The sequence below is a fragment of the Podarcis melisellensis genome, assembly GCF_964234715.1.
Source record: "Podarcis melisellensis genome assembly, chromosome: 4".
Classification (NCBI taxonomy): Eukaryota; Metazoa; Chordata; class Lepidosauria; order Squamata; family Lacertidae; genus Podarcis; species Podarcis melisellensis.
Genome location: NC_138531.1, coordinates 99791795 through 99814061, shown reverse-complemented (window position 1 = coordinate 99814061; position 22267 = coordinate 99791795). Strand labels below are relative to the sequence as shown.

Sequence of the window (22267 nt, the reverse complement as noted above, 5' to 3'; positions counted from 1 at the left end):
AGTGACAGTTGGAGCTCTGGGGAGGGGCCCGTTGCCGGGAGACGCCCGAGGGGGGCAAAAGCCGCTGGAGGCCGGGAATGTGGCCCCCTTTGCCTCGGCCAGGGCAGGGCATGTCGGTCCCGGGGGTGCTGCCCCTGCTCCTTCTCCTCCTTGGCACAGGTGGGTAAAAAGTGGGGGGGTTCAAGGGGGAGACCCCTCCCCTCCCCTGTCTCTGTGGGTCCCAGCAGATGTGGCCTCCAGGGGTCCATACATGCTCAGGTCCCCGAATCCAGTTTGTTTGTTTATTTGTCCCCTGCCCTATGCATTGCATTTATATGCGCCACCTTTTCCTCCCCAACGAGCTCAACATTTAGCGTATTTTTCGCTCTATAAGACGCACCAGACCACAAGACGCACCTAGTTTTTGGAGGAGTAAAACAAGAAAAAAAATATTCTGAATCCCAGAAGTGAAAGCAGCGATCCCTCTTGTTGTTCTGGCTTCTAGGATAGCTGCGCAGCCTGCATTCGCTCCATAAGACGCACACACATTTCCCCTGACTTTTTAGGAGTGGAAAAGTGAGTCTTATAGAGCAAAAAACACGGTAATCCCCACACAAAGCCCTGTGAGCTAGGCTAGGCAGATAGGCCTAGATAGGATCCCCCTCAATAAATGGATCAACAATCTGCTGATACTTGCAGTTTATGTCTTTAATCTCTGACATTTCATTATTATTTTTTATATTTTGCTGAAAGCCTCCCAGAGTGGCCTGGGGAAACAAAGCCAGATGGGTGGGGTATAAACAACAAAATAACAACAACAATAATTAGACTGCTTACCGGGCTAGACTTTGTTTGGATAAATGTGACAGTATTTGGAATGAGTTTATACAAAATGTAGTAGGCTATTAATGTTTACATTAAGGTTACCAGACGTCCCCGTTTCCCAGGGACAGTCCCCAGATTTACAAATCAGTCCCCGTACAAAATTCATTGACGTTGAAAAGTGTCCGTGGATTAATTGAAAAAAATCTGGTAACCTTAATTTACGTGTGTATTAGGATAATAATATCAAATTTATAAAATAATGTATGGATTAGGGTATTTTTCATTTGTATTCATATATATATATTTCTACACATTTTTGTGCCATTTAATCTTTCTTCTCTTCTCTTTGTATCACTTTATTTCTTTAAAATTGAACCATTTTCAATAAAATATTAATACCCCCCCCAAAAAAAGGCTAGGTTAAGAGGCAGTCGCTGGCCCCCAACGTCACACCCAGAGAGCTTCATGACGGCCAAGTGGGAAGATTTGAACCCTGGTCTTTCAGGTCCTAGCCCAACACTTCTAACCACCACACCACTGCTAGCTTGTGTTGACTCTGGAGCAGATAAAATAAGAAACCCAAGAGTGTCTCTGAGCAACTACAGAGCGTTATATAATTAAGAAATAGGGGTGAACTGGTCCAGAGCTCCCGGCCAATCAGGAAGGGCGTTCCGAGCAATTTTCAGCATCATCTGCCCTGGCTCTCTGGCTCCGAAGGCAGTGTGCTTATGGCAAGTCTCTCAACACACTTTTTGCCCTTTGAAAAACTGCTTTTCTTCCCAGGACTGATGGAAGCCTCTAAATACCTTTACTCTGAAGTGGTGATCCCACAAACGCTCGATCCGAAGTCTGGCTTCTCCACTAAGGTAATTTTGCTGACACGCCACCTGTCCGAACTCATCGATCGATAGCCTACCTGACCTCGTAATACCCCAGGGGTGACTGACTGCTTTTTTGGGCGGCGTGTAATCTGCGGAACTCCCTGCCACTGGAGACAGGGATGGCCACCGACTTGGATGGCTTTAAAAGGGGATTAGGCAAATTCAAGGGGTGAGGGGAGGGCTATCGAGGGTGACTAGCCGCTATGGCTATGCTCCCTTCACATTTTGAGGCCGTGATGATTTTGAGGTGAAAAGTAGGAGCAGCAGGTGTGATTTGGGGGGAGCCCTGCTCCCAACATCTTTGCGAGACAGGGATGAGGGAGGGTACCAGTAGAGTTGTGGGCATACAACTCCAAGCCCCTGTATTGGAAGGATGGCTCCCTTGCGGGCAGGGCCGGATTGAGGTTTGATGAGGCCCTAAGCTACTGAAGGTAACAGCGCCATTTATATGTCCAGCTGTCCTTTGTCAACAACAAATGGTCGCTGTTTTTTGTGTTGAATATATATTGTTATTGTTTAGTCGTGCCCCACTCTTCGTGACCCCCTGGACCAGAGCACGCCAGGCACTCCTGTCTTCCACTGCCTCCCGCAGTCTGGTCAAAATCATGTTCATAGCTTCAAGAACACTGTCCCACCATCTCGTCCTCTGTCGTAATCTTCTCCTTGTGCCCTCCATCTTTCCCAACATCAGGGTCTTTTCCAGGGAGTCTTCTCTTCTCATGAGGTGGCCAAAGTCTTGGAGCCTCAGCTTCAGGATCTGTCCTTCCAGTGAGCACTCAGGGCTGATTTCCCTAAGAATGGATAGGTTTGATCTTCTTGCAGTCCATGGGACTCTCAAGAGTCTCCTCCAGCACCATAATTCAAAAGCATCCATTCTTCGGCGATCAGCCTTCTTTATGGTCCAGCTCTCACTTCCATACATCACTACTGGGAAAACCAGAGCTTTAACTATATGGACCTTTGTTGGCAAGGTGATGTGTTGAATATATATGCTAGATGGTAATTTATGGACCTAATAGGTATCTCAAACCATTTGGACATGTTGCCCTGCAACCAGTCCATGCAGAATGTAGGCACCCTATATATAGAAAGGAGCAAAGCAGAGATACTTTAGGGAGCAGGCTAGCAGGCGTGTCCCATGACATTGTAGGAGCCTACACAACACAAAGCACTGTTGCTCTATGTAGGTTTTATTTTATTTGTTTTATATCTTATATTTTGGAAATGTACATCCAGTTGCTTTTTCCTTTAAATTTTTTTGGGGTCCCCAAGACAGTGGGGCCCTAAACTAGAGCTTGTTTAAAGATAAAGGGACCCCTGAACATTAGGTCCAGTCGTGACCGACTCTGGGGTTGCAGCGCTCATCTCACTTTATTGGCTGAGGGAGCTGGCGTACAGCTTCCAGATCATGTGGCCAGCATGACTAAGCCACTTCTGGAGAACCAGAGCAGTGCATAGAAACGCCATTTACCTTCCCGCTGGAGCGGTACCTATTTATCTACTTGGACTTTGAACTGCTTTCGAACTGCTAGGTTGGCAGGATCAGGGACAGAGCAATGGGAGCTCACTCCATTGCGGGGTTCAAACTGCCGACCTTCTGATCGGCAACTGCTAGGCTCTGTGGTTTAACCCATAGTGCCACCCGCAAGCCTAGAGCTTGTTTAGCTTATACTTAAATCCAGCACTGCCCCCAGCACGATCCTGCCCTGCCCTCCAGAATACAGTTCCTGGCAGCAAACAGACGACAAAGCCAGAAGGAGGCTTTTATTTTCTTTTTTTCTGAGGAAGGTGATCTAAATAGCATTCGATATTCTGTACTGGGCCGACCAACCAATGCCCTGCTTCTAGATGCTAAGACTTCATCAGTTGTTAAAAGCAGCAGTTCTAAATATGGACTCAAGGGGGCGGTATCACACAATGCCCAGATGGGGGAAGACAGCAATTAATAACATTCCCAATATCTGCAATACAAACCCCTTAAAGAAAGAAAAAAAGAAAAACCTCAATCCAAAATGAAGAACAGTTTTTGAGTGTGTATTACTGCTTTTTTAAGACTAAGAGAGGGAACTAAAGAATAGTAGCAAATCTATTGTGGAAGTATACAGAATAGACTCATTATATACATAGAGGTAAATTGTCTCAGATTTTAACTATATATATATATATATTTCATTTGAATCCTTTAGAGAGAAGTGTCTTATGTAATTAGAATTGAAGGATCTGACAGAACTATTCACCTTCGACAGAAGTAAGTGGTTGCTTTTTTCATAGCAAAATGTCAATAGGAACATTCTGTTGGAATGACAAGCAGAAGTGGCAATAATCAGAAATCGTGTGCTGAGTCTAGACGCAGCATTTTGCAAGTACACCCAGCGTTTCTAATGCAAGCTTTCTATTTGCAGATTCTTTATATTTCGAAATATGCCTGTTTACTCCTTTAATACAGAAGGAAAACGTCAAGTGCAGAACCCATATATTCAGGTTCATTTTATTCATATTTTTAGAAGGGCAAAGATGACATTAAACATGGATTATTTATATATATATATATATATAGAGAGAGAGAGATTTAATATCTGGAGTCTGGGGCCCAAGTCGGTGTCACTGGCCTTTACCTTTCCCAATGGCTCATGCATTCTTTTCTTCCGGGAAAGGGTGATCTCCCCATGTAGCTTGCAGTAGTCAAAATGCAACGCAGCACGATCACGTCTTACACGCATTTGACCTGTGCCATTTCAACCTTGTGTGATTGGAATTGTGCAAATTAAATGCATGCAAAGTTTTTTTCCAGCATGGAAAGAGCCCTCTCAGCGTGTTGGCTCTGGGAGCCTGGGACTGGCCCGCAAAATCTCTGGCGAGATCTCGCAAGAGCAGCCCAGAGCCCATGCAGTGCGCTGGTTCCAGAAGGGTGAGAATGCTTGTGCAGGTTCAATGCGCTTATATGCGCCATCTGTGTAAGATGTAACCACTGTGGAAGATGGGATCATAGTGTCCCTCACAGTCTTTTCAGGTAGTCCCTCTCCAATGAAAATAGTGACCTCCTAGTTTTATTACTACTACTACTGCGTGATTTATACCCCATCCATATGACTGGATTGCCCCAGCCATTCTGCGCAGCTTTCAACCTGTATTAAAGGGTAAAGCGAGATGAGCGCCGCAACCCCAGAGTCATTCACGACTGGACTTAATGGTCAGGGGACCCTTTCCCTTTACAGTTTGTAGGTTAGTTATGAACCACAATGTGTGTCACTTAGCCAAAATTCCTGTCCTTTAGCCCTGAGCTCTGATTCTACCTCTCTTTCAAATCAGAACCAGCGAAGGCGGTGAAGGTCCTGTGTGAGTGTCTGGAGGCGGTTGGAGGATGGATGGTGGCTAACAGATTGAGGTTGAATCCTGACAAGACAGAAGTACTGTTCTTGGGGGACAGGAGGCAGGCTGGTGTGGAAGACTCCCTGGTCCTGAATGGGGCAACTGTGCCCCTGAAGGACCAGGTGCACAGCCTGGGAGTCATTCTGGACTCACAGCTGTCCATGGAGGTGCAGGTCAATTCTGTGTCCAGGGCGGCTGTTTATCACCTCCATCTGGTACGCAGGATGAGACCCTACCTGCCCGCGAACTGTCTTACCAGAGTGGTGCATGCTCTGGTTATCTCTCGCTTGGACTACTGCAATGCGCTCTATGTGGAGCTACCTTTGAATGTGACCCGGAAACTACAACTAATCCAAAATGCGGCAGCTAGACTGGTGACTGGGAGCCACCAAGACCACATAACACCACTCTTGAAAGACTTACACTGGCTCCCAGTATGTTACTGAGCACAATTCAAAGTGTTGGTGCTGACCTTGAAAGCCCTAAATGGCCTTGGTCCAGTATACCTGAAGGAGCATCTCCACCCCCATTGTTCTGCCCGGACACTGAGGTCCAGTGGTGGTTCCCTCGCTGCGAGAAGCCTAGTTGCAGGGAACCAGGCAGAGGGCCTTCTCAGTGGTGGCACCTGCCCTGTGGAATGTCCTTCCACCAGATGTCAAAGAGAAAAACAACTACCAGACTTTTAGAAGACATCTGAAGGCAGCCCTGTTCAGGGAAGCTTTTAATGTTTAATAGATTATTGTATTTTAATATTCTGTTGGAAGCTGCCCAGAGTGGCTGGGGAAACCCAGCCAGATGGGTGGGGTATAAATAAATAATAAATTATTATTATTATTATTATTATTATTATTATTATTATTATTATTATTAAGTGGCTCCTTTGCGTAGAAGGAACCCTGGTCAATTCAGTTCTGTTCCGACCCGTTCCAAAGTGCTGTTTTTGAACCTTGCAGGTTGACTGTTATTATGGAGGATATGTGGAATCCCTGCCAGACTCCAACGTCATCCTGTCTACCTGCCATGGGCTTTGGTAATGTCCATTTCCCCAAGGCGTTGAAAATATTGCGGCTGATGGGGGGGGGGGGGAATTAGGATAAAGGAGGCATTAAGTACCAGTACTTAGGGGGAAGATGCTTCCCACATTGCGGCTAATGGGCAGAGCATCTTTCGTCTCTCTAAGAAAGTCCTTTGGAACTTGTTTTTGAGGTGGGAACCAAAACTTCCACATACAGTTTCCGCCTGCCAACAAGCCTGTATCTGTTTTCTGTCTCACATCTCATTGTATTGAATGTTGTTGTGCTTTTATGTAGACCGACCAGGCTTTTATTATGTATCCCACCTTTCCTCAGCGGAGCTCAAGGTCTCACAAAAGCTTCTCCCTTATCCATTGCATGAAAAAGTACAATAATAATAAAATAAGCTATTATTATTATTATTATAATTATTAGATTCCTTGTACAGTCATACCTTGGAAGTCAAACAGAATCTGTTCCGGAAGTCCGTTTCAACTTCCAAAACATTCAAGAACCAAATTGCAGCTTCTGATTGGCTGCAGGAAGCTCCTGCAGCCAATCAGAAGCCGCAGAAGCCCTGTCGGACATTCTGGTTCCAACATTCACAAACCGGAACAAGCACTTCTGGGTTTGCGGCATTTGGGAGCCAAAACATCTGAGTTCTAGGGCACGCGGGATCTAAGGTACGACTGTAGAGCTTGCCGAACCACTCCTAATTATCCTTTCATTTTGGTTTTCAGGGGACATATACAGATTGGACAACTGCAGTATGAGATACATCCTTTTGAGGGTTCCTCTACGCACCAACACTTTCTCTACCGCATGGCCCCAGAGCAGCAGGAGCCATGCAGAGGGATCCCTGATCCCCAGAAGCAGCTGCCAAGGCATGAGATAGAATTTACTCCAGCCACAGTGTCCACCGAGGAGAAGGTAAGCTTTCGTCCACGAAACCTGAGGAGTCAGTGGAAACTCTATTCCACCGGGGGGGGGGGGGGGTCCATGTTCTAAGACAGGGCTTCCCAAACTTGAGCATCCAGCAGTTTTGGACTACAAATCCCATCACTGGTCCTGATAGCTAGGGATGATGGGAGTTGTAGTCCACAAACAGCTGGAGACCCAAGTTTGGGAAACAATGGTCTAAGGAGCCTCAGGTACATGAAGTAACATTTATGCCTCTCTAACGTGAAGGATGTTTGGATACATCCTTTTCATATAATTTTCTTTCAACGTGTAACACGCTGTGAATTTTAAATCCCAGTTCCATAACTTCTCCCATGCTATAAGTTGTATATTACACCCAGTGTATCATTACTCTTTCCTGATGGACTTGACTGGGGTGGACCCAACATTAGATCCATCAGATTTGCCAGCTGCATCTTCCGCTTCCAGCCCAATGAATTGCCTGTGGAAGAGGTACAATGTCTGCAGCTCTACATTGCTTTGATTTGCCTCCCACAAACCCAGAGCTGTGTGCATTTCATTTCAGACAGAGTTCCCCGGAGCTGATGCACCGTCCAGATACCTAGAGTATTTTGCTGTTTGCGACAATTCCATCGTAAGTGGCGATAACCTGTATTTTCCGCCTGTGAGAGTTATGCAAAAATTCAAAGAGTGTTGGTGCTGACCTTTAAAGCCCTAAACGGCCTCGGTCCAGTATATCTGAAGGAGCGTCTCCACCCCCATCGTTCTGCCCGGACACTGAGGTCCAGCTCCGAGGGCCCTCTGGCGGTTCCCTCCCTGCGAGAAGCAAGGTTGCAGAGAACCAGGCAGAGGGCCTTCTCGGTAGTGGCACCTGCCCTGTGGAACGCCCTCCCACCAGATGTCAAAGAGAACAACAACTACCAGACTTTTAGATGACATCTGAAGGCAGCCCTGTTTAGGGAAGCTTTTAATGTTTGAGGCATTACTGTATTTTAATATTGTGTTGGAAGCCGCCCAGACTGGCTGGGGAAACCCAGCCAGATGGGCGTATATGATGATGATGATGATGATGATGATGATGATGCATGTCTGTCTGCCAGCATAGCAGCTTCCTTGCAGTGCTTAAGTCCACTCAACATCATAGGCTTAAGAAAGAGGGATATCGACTTTCAGATTAGAGGACAAGCAATTCTTCTCACTGATTAGCGGATTGAAAAATTAATATAAGAAGAAGAAGAAGAGTTTGGATTTGATATCCTGCCTTTCACTCCCTTTAAGGAGTCTCAAAGCGGCTCACATTCTCCTTTCCCTTCCTCCCCCACAACAATCACTCTGTGAGGTGAGTGGGGCTGAGAGACTTCAGAGAAGTGTGACTGGCCCAAGGTCACCCAGCAGCTGCAGGTGGAGGAGCGGAGACGTGAACCCGGTTCCCCAGATTACGAGACTACCGCTCTTAACCACCACACCACACTGGCTGAAGAGAGCCTAATTACTTACCCTGACAGTGGAATTTTATCGAAAGACAGCACCTGCCTGGAATGCCCTGTGGTGTGGCATGTTTTGGCAGTCTTCAAAAGCATTTCAAGATAAAATGCAATAGAATGACCGCTCCCCACATCAAATGGGGGGACACCTTTTGCGTGGTTGTGCACAGTCCCCACGACCCCATATGGCTCCCGGCAGTACAGCCTGGATTTGCGCCCCACCCCAGGCTGGACACTCTGCCAGTTACCCAATCCCAGCTGGGGAGGTGTTGCCAGGAGAGAGTTGGCAAGGGGAGGGATCGCCCTGCCCACACAATAGTGGGCGGAACTTACCTGGGAGTTCCCAGTCGAGCTTCTCCCACCCTGCCCTTCCTCAGTAAAGCCTTCTTTCGCAGGTTAACCTCTTCTTCACAGGTACGCAGGTACTGCTCCGCTATGGTCGCTGTTGAAGGGCCGGAAAGGGATTTTCCTGCATTAGCAGGTTTTGCCTTCCCCGTAGCAAAACGTCACAACTTTGGTGGTTTCAGGCCTTGGGCGGAATCCTTTAGTCCAGGGGTGGCAACTCCCAAGAGACTGACAGTGATCTACCCCCTTTTGGGGGGTTCAAGTCAAGGTTGTTGACCTCCTTTTTTTTAGAGAGGGGGAAAGCCATGCAGGGCAAAAATGTTGAGCTTTTTTTAGGGGAGTCAAACTTGTTGAGCTTCTTTGGGGGGAGCCAGTGATCTACCAGTGATCTACCACAGACGTCCAGTGATCTACCGGTAGATCACGATCTACCTGTTGGATGTGCCTGCTTTATCTCCCCTAAATGGGGGGGGGCGTGAAGCGGTGATCCACGCCCCCCCTGTGGCATCGATCCCAGGGTTCCCCGTTAAAGTGGTTGTTTTGAGGGGAGTCACTGGCCATAAGCCGAGAGGCTGTCATTGGTCTCCCCCATGTAGCGGCAAATTGGGGGATGGGCTCTCTGCTTGAACAGACTTTCTCCAGAGCCAACCCAATCCCCACACATTCTGGATAGCCCTGATGTTCCCCAGATCTCCAGCCAGGGACTGGGAGGAATAAACGCCCAATGCCTAAGCCAAGGTCTTCCTACATCTGAATTTTTAATAAAGTTGTGGCCAAAATTTTAATCCCATAACACGCTGCCTTGAGTCATTATTCCACTTGGGTGTCGCCTGGGGTTGGAGGGGGGTCAAACGCAATAAAGAAAGATGTCCGCCCTAGCTTATAAAGAACTTCTTTTATTTTAGTATCAGCAGAAAAAGAAAAACGTGACTCAGGTGATATTGATGGTGCTTCAGATTCTATCTGTCCTTCACAATGTAAGTATGTTTATTGGAAGTTTCTCAATAATGTTCTTTGTTTTGCCTGGGAGAGAAAAGAGGTGAAAAGCACAATCTTAACTTCAAGAACGGAGGACAAAGGGCACATTGCATGCAAAGGCACTGTAAGAGGCTCTGGTCTTTGGGGAAGAGTTTCCCTTTTGCAAAGAGGGAGAAGGGGGATTTATGTGTTAGCGGGAGCGAAACTTTCTTGCCGTAATAGTCAAATGAAAAGGGTGATAAGCTGAACATATTGCAGGTATTAATACTGTGCAGTTTGAAGGAACTGGAAGCATAAGAACTGGCTCCTTTTGGAAGAAATCATTGTCCTGGCCCATAAAAACATTATCCAAACTTTCACTTGCAGAACTTTCAGAACTTTCTTCATAACAGAATTAAAACATCAAATATACACCCAAAACATCCCTATGATGTACTGTGCTGTCCAGCACAGGCTCAGCATGTTATAATAAAAGATAACTCCAGAAATCAAAATGTGTCTCTCTCCCTCATTCCAGTTTCTTGGAGAGCCATTATCACATACTTCTGTTCTCTGTTGCTTTCAGAGAAAAACTAACAGTCACAACCCTTTCAAGAAGGCAAATTTGCAGCTCAATGCCTTTTTCAGCTGATTTAAGGTTACAACACTCACCTGTTAGCTAGCAGCAAGCAACAGTTAATTATCAGCTCGGCAAGAGCTCAGAGTCCACAGTAGTTTTCTACTGTGGGGCAAACCCAGTGTTAGCGATACACCATTTAAGCATTTTCGATTTTAAACCTTCATTAATAAGGAAGTAGTTCCCCATTTCTGTGTGAATTAAATCAAATAAAATGTCCCTGGTGTGACCTGGGTTAGACTCCTGCCACACCTTTTGCATAATGGGTGAGAGTCTCTCCTAATGCATAGGGTAAGTAGTAAGCAGTTATTGCTGCCTTGCAGGGGGTTGGACTAGATGACCCTTGGGGTCCCTACAATTCTATGAGTCTAAGATTTAACAAGTTGCCTTGCGTGTCTCAAGCCTTGACTCGATACACCACTTTCCTGTAGCTTGGGGACTTTCTGTAGTCAAACTACAAGAAGACTGAGCTCTGCAGCGTAGCAGGTGGGAGAGACTCTCAACACATAAATTGATTACTTTGGTGTGAACTGCCAGGGCATCAGGCATAGAAATGTATTTAATAATAATAACAATAAATAAATACAGTCATACCTCATGTTACGTTTGATTCAGGTTGCGCGTTTTCAGGTTGTGTCCCGCGGCAACCCAGAAGTACTGGAAAGGGTTACTTCTGGGTTTCACCGTTCATGCATGCGCAGACGTGCAAAATGACGTCACACGCATGCGCAGAAGCGTCGAATCGCGATCCACGTATGTGCAGGCGCGGGTTGCATTCTGCTCATGTTGTGAACGGGCCTCTGGAACGGATCCCGTTCGCAACCAGAGGTACCACTGTAAATAAATATTATTAATAATGAACATCTGATTGATGGTAATGTGTTCAAAGCACTTAAGACATGCTTTGTCTTACAACAACCCTGTAAGGTAGATCAGCATTATTATAACTGTGTCTGCCTATAGAACCATAGAGCTGGAAGGAGACCCTGGGGGCTGGGTCTTTTGCGCCACACGGGTCTTGAACCCCATGACCCTGAGATTAAGAGTCTCACGCTGTCTTATGCACATCTCTCTTTCTATATATATATTATCAGTATGTTTTTATAAGCACACGGTTTCCTATTTTCTGTTTTCAGATATATGACGACATAGGTCTTCACGTTGTTTTGACAGGAATAGAGGTGTGGACAACGCAAGATCTGGCAGGCAGCGATGCCGGTTTGCAAGCGTTTCACGACTACGTCACCTCTGAGCTTCGGACCCAAGTCCATTTCGACCACGCCTCTCTGTTCACGTGAGACTCTTCCCCATTTGCGTTGCTGGGAGTGTTTGGTCACCCTGCGTTGCCTGCCCTTCTGCTGCTAATATCAATAATAATAATAATAATAATAATAATAATAATAATAATAATAATTTATTTGTACCCCGCCCATCTGGCAGGGTTTCCCCAGCCACTCTGGGAAGCTTCCAACAAGGATTAAAAATACATCAAAATGTCACACATTAAAAAATTCCCTAAACAGGGCTGCCTTCCGATGTCTTTTAAAGATAAGGTAGCTGCTTATTTCCTTCACATCTGGTGGGAGGGCATTCCACAGGGCAGGCGCCACTACCGAGAAGGCCCTCTGCCTGGTTCCCTGTAACTTGGCTTCTCGCAATGAGGGAACCACCAGAAGGCCCTTGGCGTTGGACCTCAGTGTCCGGGCAGAACGATGGGATCCTTCAGGGATACTGGACCGAGGCTGTTTAGGGCTTTAAAGGTCAACACCAAGACTTTGAATTGTGCCCAGAAATGTATTGGGAGCCAATGTAGGTCTTTCAAGACTGGTGTTATGTGGTCTCGGCAGCCACTCCCAGTCACCAGTCTACCTGCCGTGTTCTGGATTAATTGCAGTTTCCTGGTCCCGATCAAAGGTAGCCCCACGGAGAGCGCATTACAGTAGCGAGAGATAACCAGAGCATGCACCACTCTGGCGAGACAGTCTGTGGGCAGACAGTGTCTCAGCCTGCATACCAGATGGAGGCTGCCCTGGACATAGAATTGACCTTCGCCTCCATGGATGGCTGTGAGTCCAAAATGACTCCCAGGCTGCGCACCTGGTCCTTCAGGGGCACAGTTACCCCATTCAGGACCAGGGAGTCCTCCACACCCACCCGCCTCCTGTGCCCCAAGAAATATCAACATTTCCCCCATTTCTGTTAGTAATTCAATATCTGAATGTATAGTATATTATAGATTATGGGCACTATATTTAATAATACATTTTTGAACAACAACAACAACTATGCCCTGTGTGAAGTACTCATTGGCCTGTTCTGAACCTTCCTACAAAGCATAGAAAATTGTTGAGCTGGAAGGGTCCCAAGAGTCATCTAATCCAGCCCCAGCCGTTTCACTTCACAGGATGGTCCCATTGGGCTTCACTATTATGAGAGGGAGACACACTTTTCTCTAGCCATCTCCATGCACAACATCCATCATCTCTCCCCCAACCTGCCTTTTCTGACTGGATCCCGGAATTGGTCCCACTTTCCCTTCGCTGGAATAATGGTGGAGGGGAGGAATATGTTGGTTTCTATTTCCCTCACTGAGCAGCAACTGCATGTCACAAGACAATGTTTACATTCCACAGTTCAAGTTACTGTTGGGTTCCCACGGGAATGGGAGACTGGATGTGACGTACACTGGTTTCCTGTTTTTCAGTGTTCTCTTGGTTTGTGTCGAGAGGGAAGTTGCTTCTCTGCTCTCAGCATAGCTTGTAAATAAACTTCAGCATGTAGCACATTACCTGCTTATCCTTTCGTCTGCGGGACTATATTCTGCTTGGGCTCAAGATAAGATGAGCCTGTACCAGCTCTGGATGGGCCAGAGCTGGTCAAATCTAACAGAATAGGACTCCCCTGTTTTCGCTGGGGAAAGTGTTGGAGGGGATGCAGTCTGTGTTAGAATTCCTGCTCTGTGATTGCAGTCATGGGATTGTTGTCTTTCACATGACGGTGTATGTTTTAATTCCACAGAGTGGGAAGTGACGGAGACAGGATATTTGTGTTCCTGTGTTCTGTGAATTGGGACTATTGTCCTTTGTTCTTTTTCTCTTTGCTGTCTGATGCTAGAGAGAGAGGGAGCCATGTTGCAGTGCTCCGTGTGTGTTTATATGTAAATAAAGTAGATTAGCCAAAATGCTGAGTTGCTGAGGTCTGCCACGCATGACGCACAAACTCTGCAGATCCCGAAGTGTGCCGGTGTCGGTTGGCATCGGTCGCTGTGATGTTCGGGCTGAAGAAAGCTTTGGAAGCTCCCGAACGATCAGTCAGGAGGGGAGGGAACATGCCAGTCGGGCATGCGTCTCCGCCAGGGTCCTACTCCAGTGTAGGATGAACTCCTGACAGTCTGGGTGTTTGGCTAGCAGTGCCGCTAAGCGCAATGCTCCCTGCTGTCTAGGTGCATAATGACAGCCTACTGGGAATGCCCAGAGGTAAAGGAATTCTGGAATAAAATCCTAAAGGTTATTAATGAACTGTTTAAAGTGAAGCTTTCAATAGACTTTGATTTCATGACAATGGGTATTCTTGGAAACACGGCTATAGAGAAAGGGGACCAGTTTATTTTCAAAGCTATATTAGTGGGAAAGGCAACGATAGCTTTAGGTTGGAAAGAGAGAGAAAAATGGACAGAAGAGGCATGGAATAGTTATTGGTTTGAACTTATTCAGTCTGACATTGTCTCAGTCGTGTCACAAGAAACAACGTGGGAGGTCAAGCCCACCACGATAAGGAACAGATGGAACCTCTATCTTCAATGGATAGAAACTACTAGAACAAAAGACATTCGGTGGAAACTAAAGACACTATGCCCGTGGCTGGGGATAATTGTTTGAACCCTTCCAATGCATATGGGTGGTGGTGGTGTGGAAGGGAGGGAAATTCAAAAATTGTATGGGAAATTCAAAAATTGGAAGGAGATAATATACTGTATGTAAAAATCCCAAACTCAAATAAAACTGTTCAAAAATAAAATTTAAAAAATGGGAGCCTGCTGGATCTGGCCAATGGCCCCTCTCTTCCAGCATCCTCCTCTTGCAGGGGCCAGCCAGATGCCTCAATGGGAAACCCGCAAGCAGGATTCGAACACAAGAGCCCTCTCCCCTTCTGCGGTTCCCAGCAACCAGCATTCAGAAGTACTCCTGCCCCCGACAGTAAAGGCAGAGAGTAGCCATCAAGGCTGGTAGCCATCGAAAGAACTCTTCTCCACGCATCTCCTCACTCCTCTTTTCAAGCCATCCAAGTTGGTGGCCATCTTTGCCTCCTGTAGCAGGGAGTGCCACAGTCTAACAACGCCCGGTTGACTTCATGGTTGTAATTTGGCTGCGTTTGGCGCACTAATGCCATGCTATAAGTGTCACGGCAGAAGCACAGCATCAGATGATGCTGGTTCAAGTGGTTTTGGTGCTGATTGTACCCATCCTTGCGCCTATAATTTAAGGATCCAGTTGTGCCCTGAATTTCGACATCTTCTCTTTTCTAGGGCTGTGGGTCAACATAATTCCTTTGGGAACTCGTGGGAAGAACGTTTTTGTCTTCAGGATCATGTCTCAGTTTCTTCTGTCAGAGTAAGTGGTGTGGCACAGTATTTGATGTGACCTTGCCAGTTCCATGTTTTTATACACTAGCGTTAAGCTATGATGCACATTTATTTGTACCCCACTTTTCAGCCAAAAAGACTCCCTCCAGAGCAGTTTACGTGAAATCCAAACAAGACAGGCTTACATTCTAATAAACAAAGAATGAAATTAATAAAAACACAATACACAAGGCAAAGGGGACAAGGAGGGAAGGGGGAAATTAAATTCAAAATTCCAGCACCAGTTTCTAGACAGTTGTTCCTATATTGACCAGCTGCTAACATATGCTGCTTGCGGCTTCTCTGTACAGTGGTACTTCAGGTTAAGAACTTAATTCGTTCCTGAGGTCCGTACTTAACCTGAAACTGTTCTTAACCTGAAGCATCACTTTAGCTAATGGGGCCTCCCGCTGCTGCCGTGCCACTAGAGCAGTGTTTTTCAACCTTTTTTGGGCAAAGGCACACTTGTTTCATGAAAAAAATCACGAGGCACGCCAACATTAGAAAATGTTAAAAAATTTAACTCTGTGCCTATATTGACTGTATACAAAGTAATTCTCTTGAATAGGAATAAAATAAACACAAAGAAAGTATTTTATAATTACTTTATTATGAAATAGTAAGTAAACAGAAATGTGAAAAATTATAAAATACTTTATTTTTAAATCTTTCGAATTTTTCAATTTTTCCCACGGCACACCAGACAACATCTCACAGCACACTAGTGGTTGAAAAATACTGCACTAGAGCACGATTTCTGTTCTCATCCTGAAGCAAAGTTCTTAACCTGAGGTACTATTTCTGGGTTAGCGGAGTCTGAAACCTGAAGTGTCTGTAACCCGAGGTACCACTGTATACTACTTTTTAAATTAATAGGTTTTCAGTGATGTTCCATAGTAGTCTGAAATAATAATGATAATAATAATAATAATGATAATAATAATAATAATAATGACAAGTCCAACAGTACAAAATACCAACTGAACAGAATGAAACCGTATGACCATTAGATACTGAAAAATCAGACCTTTGTTTTACGACTCACCATTTTATCTATTTCCTCCAATTTCTGTGTACAAGTCACAACATGGTGATAAACTTCTTTGATTTTCCCTGCGATAACATTTATATCGACAATGTAAGAAAAGCCCTGCTGGATCAGGCCAATGGCCCATCTAGTCCAGCATTCTGTTCTCACGAGGGTCAACCATATTTCTACCCATAAGTAGGACCCGAGTACAACAACACTCTCTGCTTCCTGCGGCTGTTCTTTATACTGGCTGCCTTGCAGAACATCCCGGGGAGAAGAAAGGGCTCAAGAGTTAAACCTGCACAAACCTGGAGCTGCTGTTTTGCTGCTTTATCGTGCAACCCAAAATAGGTTGTGTTTTTTTTGCAAAAAGCTTTGGATAATCTGCTCCCCCTGCGGAACCACAATTCGCAGGCAATCCTGTGCACTCCTGCATTCTCAAAAAGGTTTCCTTATTTTATTTTTTATTGAATACAGCAAGAAAAGAAAACACAGATACAGAATTACACACAGGAATAACAATAAACACAAAATTTTCTTAACAAACAATAAAACACTATAGACCCGACCTCCCGTCTATTCCTTATTTCAGTTTCATATTACTTATTGCCAATACACACTTTTATCACCATTTAACTTTTTCTTACTATATCTTAGCTCTTATGTCTAACTTGCAACTGTTACTGAAGTTCCTCAAATGCCGCGCACTCTCAGAAAGGTTTCAGTCGCCTTTGGGCTCAATTTGTCCCATTAAACTTTAATTAGTTTAATGTAAATGCCCAGTGCACTTCCTTCTTTAAAAGTCTCACCACGGCAGAGGATTTCGCGCAGCAGCTAAGAAGGGCAGGAGAGGCAGCATCTTCCCAAAAAAGAGTCCTGGAGCATGCGGTTTGTAAATCAAAAAAAAAAGGTTTATTTACAAAACACCAAAAAACAATCCTGGCGACGAATCACACATCTCAGCAAAACACACACCCAAAAGGAGAAGGGGAAAGAACAAACAAACAGGGGGACTATTTATACAGACTCATGTTCCTGGAAGCCTAATGACCTCCAGCTGCTCAGTGATTAGAGCGTTTCTGCTACTCTTTTAACCCTTTGATAGCAACACCCCCTCTCGCTCGTAACACTGAGCTGTACCAACCTTAATACAAATTTAAACCTGAACAGAAACATTTATGAGATTGCGGACTCAAAGCTTTTGTAAAACCGTCTGCGAGATTTTCTTGGCTTGGACAATACTTTAGTTCAATTAAACCTTGTTTTACACTTTGGCATACATTTTGATAACGGATATCCAAGTGTTTTGTGTGCGCCTTGAATTGACCTGATTTAGCTAGTTTAATACAAGGTTGATTGTCTTCCCACACTCTGATAGGTAGGGAACATTCTCCAAACAATTCTTGTACCAGTTGCTTATAAAATTCCAGTTCTCTACATATATCTGATAACGCATTGAACTCAGATTCAATTGAACTTAAAGCTATAAGTGATTGCTTTCTTGATCTCCAACCAATTAGTGCATTTCCAAATTTTATCGCCATTCCTGACACTGATTTTCTATCTGGTCCAGCATCTGCCCAACTGCTGTCGGCCCAACATTCAAGTTGTGTGCTGCCCTCTGCTGATAGTTTTAAGCGAAAGCTTTTGGTAGTTTGGAGATACCTTAAAACTCTTTTTACTCCTTGCCAAGCATGCATTGATGGTTTTTCAGCTTGTCTACACAGCATGTTGACAGCATATGTTATATCGGGCCGAGTCCACTGTGCAATGTGGAGTAGACTGCCTATCGCTGACTGGTAAACCCCGGGATTACAGAACTCTGCCTTTTGCTCAGTTTGAGCATCCTTTGTGTAACTTAACTCCATTGGGGTTTTAACACCAGCACAGTTGTTCATTTTAAACCTTTCCAGCAACTGCTGGATTTTAGCTTCTTGGCTAAGCCAATAGTTACCATTTTCATCTTGCTGAATTTTAACTCCTAGATAAACAGATACATTGCCTAGTGATTTTAACTGAAACCTTTCTCCAAGCTTTGTGGCAAATTGTTGTGCAAGTTTATCATCCTTTCCACTGTATAATAAATCGTCAACAAATATCAAAACTGCTTCTTGTTCACATCCCGAGCCTTTTAGATAAAGACACGCATCTGCTGCGCTCTTTCTGAACCCCATGCTCTCTAGAGCATCGTTTAAGCAGGAATTCCAATTACGGGCGGACTGTTTCAACCCATAAATGGATTTGTGTAGGCGCCAGACCTGGTTTGGCTTGTCTCCTTCAAAACCTGGTGGTGGTGTCATATAGACTTCCTCCTGTAAGTCTGCATTTAAATAAGCCACATTGACATCAAAATGAAACAGCTTATTTCCCTTCTTAGCTGAAGAGGCTAGAAGCATTCTTAATGACTCCGATCTTGAAGTAGGGGCATAGATTTGAGAATAGTGAACACCTTTGCGCTGCGAAAACCCTTTTGCAACTAGTCGGGCTTTATATTGCAACTCTTCAGTAGTTGTGGGCTTTAAACGATATACCCATCGACAACCTACAGCTTGTTGCCCTTTCGGAAGCTCTGTACTTGTAAACACACCGAGAGACTTCATTGAAGCCATCTCTTTTTCCATTGCTTCCTGCCACTTTACGGCTTCTGAGCTTGGAAGCTGTTGTACTTCCATATAGCTTTCTGGCTCACACTGTGCCATATTTACGTATACACTTGTCACCTTAAACCGCTCTGGCGGCTTGCCCTTCGTTGCACGACTTGACCTGCGCAATTGCTCCTCTTGTGCCCCCTCTGACCGTTGGCTGTCAGAATCTGTCTCAGACTTTATGTCTGGACGCGCCCCTAGGGATAAAGACCTCCGTTTAGATACCTCCCTTGGGCTTGGTGTTGCAGGTGACCTGCTTTGCTTTTGCTGTCTGCTAGGCCTACTGACTGGCGAAGTTGGAGCACTCCTAGATTCTGGCTTTTCTACCTTAGGAGAAGAACCTCGTGCCTGATCAGAATCTGCATCTGAACCATGTGCACCATCCCTTTCTGGCTCATCACTCTCTGGACTTTCTTTCTCAGCATGAATGCCTAAATCATCTCTCAAAATGTCAGGGTTAGCGTGTAAGTGAGTCCATCCGGACTGCTCACAAAAATCAGCGCTCCTACTGAGGACCACTCTTGTAGTATCCCCATCTGGGTCCACAAACCTCCAAGATTTGGCATGTGGTTCGTACCCGCAAAAGATGAGTTTCCTAGCCCTTGGACTTCCCTTTTTCCTTAACGCTTTTGGGATAAGTACATAGGCTTGAGATCCAAACACCCGAAAGTAATTAACTTTGGGCTTCTTCCCATATAAAGCAAAATAAGGCGTAGTATCAATTACCGAATTATATACTCGGTTCAGAATATGAGTAGCCGCCTGCCAGGCTTCCGCCCAGTAACTCTGAGGAAGTTTAGCATCAAACAACATAGAGTTTGCCAACTCTTGCAGAACCCTATTTTTACGTTCGGCCACGCCTCCTTCTTGGGGGGAATAAGGTGTAGACAGACGATGCTTAATTCCCTTTTTCTTAAAGAAATTCTGCAACACAGACCCGGTAAATTCTGACCCTCTGTCTGTCTGAAAAGCAAGTACTCTAGTACCGAATTCAAGTTCTACCGCATGAACCCAATTTTTAACTGTTTCTGCAGTATCTGCTTTTGTTTTGAGAGGAAAAAACCATGTAACCTTTGTTTTGTCATCCGAGAGACACAGTGCATACTTTGAACCTCCCATGCTAGCAACAGGCATTGGGCCACATAGGTCCATATGCACAAGTTCGAATACTTTGTCAGATTTCCTATCTGAACTGGGATAGCTGCATCTATGAACCTTCGCACTTTTGCATGCAGTACAATCCAAATACTTAGTACATTTGTTCAATTTGCACCCTTCTGATAATTCAGGTTGCCTTTTAACATACTGAAAATTAATATGCCCTAAACGGCGGTGCCATAAATGAACACAAGAATTATGGGTAGGCGTGTTCACACAACCAGCATGAACCTGTTCAACTTCATCTGGACTTGTCTCAAAATAATATAACCCATTTCTGCTTTCCACCTGCAAAAGAGATACGTTATTCTTTGAAATAGTGCAAACCCCATTTTCAAACACAGTTTTAAACCCATTTCTATCAAGTTCTGACACAGACAAAATACATCCCTTCAGTCCCTTTAGCACGTAGGCATCAATTTCTGTTTGCAAACAATTCAAGAACACTGTGCCTACAGTCTCTAAGGAACGTTTAGTTGAATCTGCCATTGTCACAACTTTAGGGGTTTGCAAATGTCTGCAATTCTGCAAACGGACACTAGATGGCGCCACCAGGTGGTGAGATGCACCACTGTCGATCAACCAGCGTAGATTGCTGCCTTGGCCACGCCCTTGCATCAACGCCATTGCTGAAGCCATGTGCTGGGTGCTGTGGGAGTAGCCACGACCTCCTCCTCTTCTTCGACGTCCCCTGGAACTCCTTGTCTGGTAACTAGGGGTAACGGCCTTGTTGCTGTCTTGACCAGGTTCACGTGTGCAATTCCTGATTAGATGGGAAGGGGAACCACAGCGAAAACAGTGTCTAGCTGCAAAAGCATTTACTGTGTGCTCAAACTCAGCATCAACACTCTTAGGCACAGCATAACTCCCCTTTAAAGACAAACCTCTTTCTCTTTGCCTTTTATCCTGTTCATCCGCAAGCCGAGAAGAAATGTATTCAAGGGTTAATTCAGTTGAAGGCATAGCTTCCAAAGTTAGAGCTAGAGTCTCATAGCTTTTATCAAGAGAAGACAACAATATGTATGACTGCTGCTCCATAGAGAAAGGAATGCCCAGCTGTCTTAGTTGATTAAAGGCAGACACCATTTTGGCAATATGTTCTTTCACACACGCTCCCGGTTGGAGACGTAAATCAAACAAACATCTTGTAGCATGGATCTTGGCCCCCGCAGTGTTTCTGGAATTTAACCGCTGCAGAACCGTCCAGACCTCATGCGTGTTCTTTAACTCAGAAACATAAGGCATTTGCTCTGGTCCCACTGCCAAAACTAGTAGACCTTGGGCTTTCCTGTCGTGTTTCTGTGAAGCTGCTGCTGCTGCTTTGGCTTCTGCAGACGCGTCTGCAGCTGCCTGTAAAGGCGGTGCTTCAGTACAGCTCCACAACTCTTTTGCTTGCAACCAAACCCTTACTCTAGCCTTCCAATCTTGCCAATTTTTCCCATTGAGTCGCGTAAACGGGACAGTAAAACTTTCCTGGGACTCTGCCATCCTCCCTGGGGCTTAGGAACGATACTCACACACCTGTAGACCGTCTCCCAGCTGCTGAGGTGGCTCCTTGAGGAATCAGACGTCTTCCAGCGAGTACAAACTGCGCAGTGCCTCTTTAAAACTTTTCTAGGCACGTTGCAGGACTCAAGCTGCTTTGGAGGCTTTCGTTGTCGGCAACCGCTTCTGTCTTCACTCCAGTCCTTGCATAAATCACTCTGAACTGCTCTCCTTATCTCCTTCTTGACGTACAAACATCCATAACCTGTCCCATTAAACTTTAATTAGTTTAATGTAAATGCCCAGTGCACTTCCTTCTTTAAAAGTCTCACCACGGCAGAGGATTTCGCGCAGCAGCTAAGAAGGGCAGGAGAGGCAGCAGCTTCCCAAAAAAGAGTCCTGGAGCATGCGGTTTGTAAATCAAAAAAAAAGGTTTATTTACAAAACACCAAAAAACAATCCTGGCGACGAATCACACATCTCAGCAAAACACACACCCAAAAGGAGAAGGGGAAAGAACAAACAAACAGGGGGACTATTTATACAGACTCATGTTCCTGGAAGCCTAATGACCTCCAGCTGCTCAGTGATTAGAGCGTTTCTGCTACTCTTTTAACCCTTTGATAGCAACACAATTCCCTGACCTTCTTTTTCCTTCCCTGCATACAGACATCCTTGTCTTTGACAAATGACGGCGTATCAGCCGCCCACCAGCTGGGCCACGCGGTCTTTGGCTTTGTCCATGACGACCTTCCAGAGCTTAAAGGCAGAAGGTGTGACTGCACCTGCATCTCGGAGCGTGGCCGCTGCATCATGCATTCAGCTGTTGCGTAAGTAGGGGGTCAGCGCTCTTTCGACCGCTGTAGTTTTGACCCTGGAAATACAGCATCTTTGTTGGTTATATTCTCCAGTCAGCC

At 45.3% G+C, this 22267-nt stretch overlaps 1 protein-coding gene across 2 annotated transcripts in view; it reads left to right on the top strand.

Annotated features, from left to right (window-relative positions):
* LOC309369094 (disintegrin and metalloproteinase domain-containing protein 21-like) overlaps window positions 1-22267 on the top strand; it is a 39545-nt gene continuing 17278 nt past the window's right edge. Inside the window, exons 1-11 of one of the 2 annotated variants that reach the window (XM_081909746.1) lie at window positions 1-159; window positions 1588-1670; window positions 3872-3933; window positions 4088-4166; window positions 6008-6084; window positions 6808-6997; window positions 7554-7622; window positions 9723-9794; window positions 11548-11705; window positions 14937-15021; window positions 22020-22180. In XM_081909746.1, the coding sequence (XP_081765872.1) occupies window positions 78-159; window positions 1588-1670; window positions 3872-3933; window positions 4088-4166; window positions 6008-6084; window positions 6808-6997; window positions 7554-7622; window positions 9723-9794; window positions 11548-11705; window positions 14937-15021; window positions 22020-22180 (1118 nt within the window). In that variant the 5' untranslated portion in view covers window positions 1-77. The remainder of the gene's footprint in view (window positions 160-1587; window positions 1671-3871; window positions 3934-4087; window positions 4167-6007; window positions 6085-6807; window positions 6998-7553; window positions 7623-9722; window positions 9795-11547; window positions 11706-14936; window positions 15022-22019; window positions 22181-22267) is intronic. The other variant, XM_081909745.1, reaches the window with a different exon arrangement.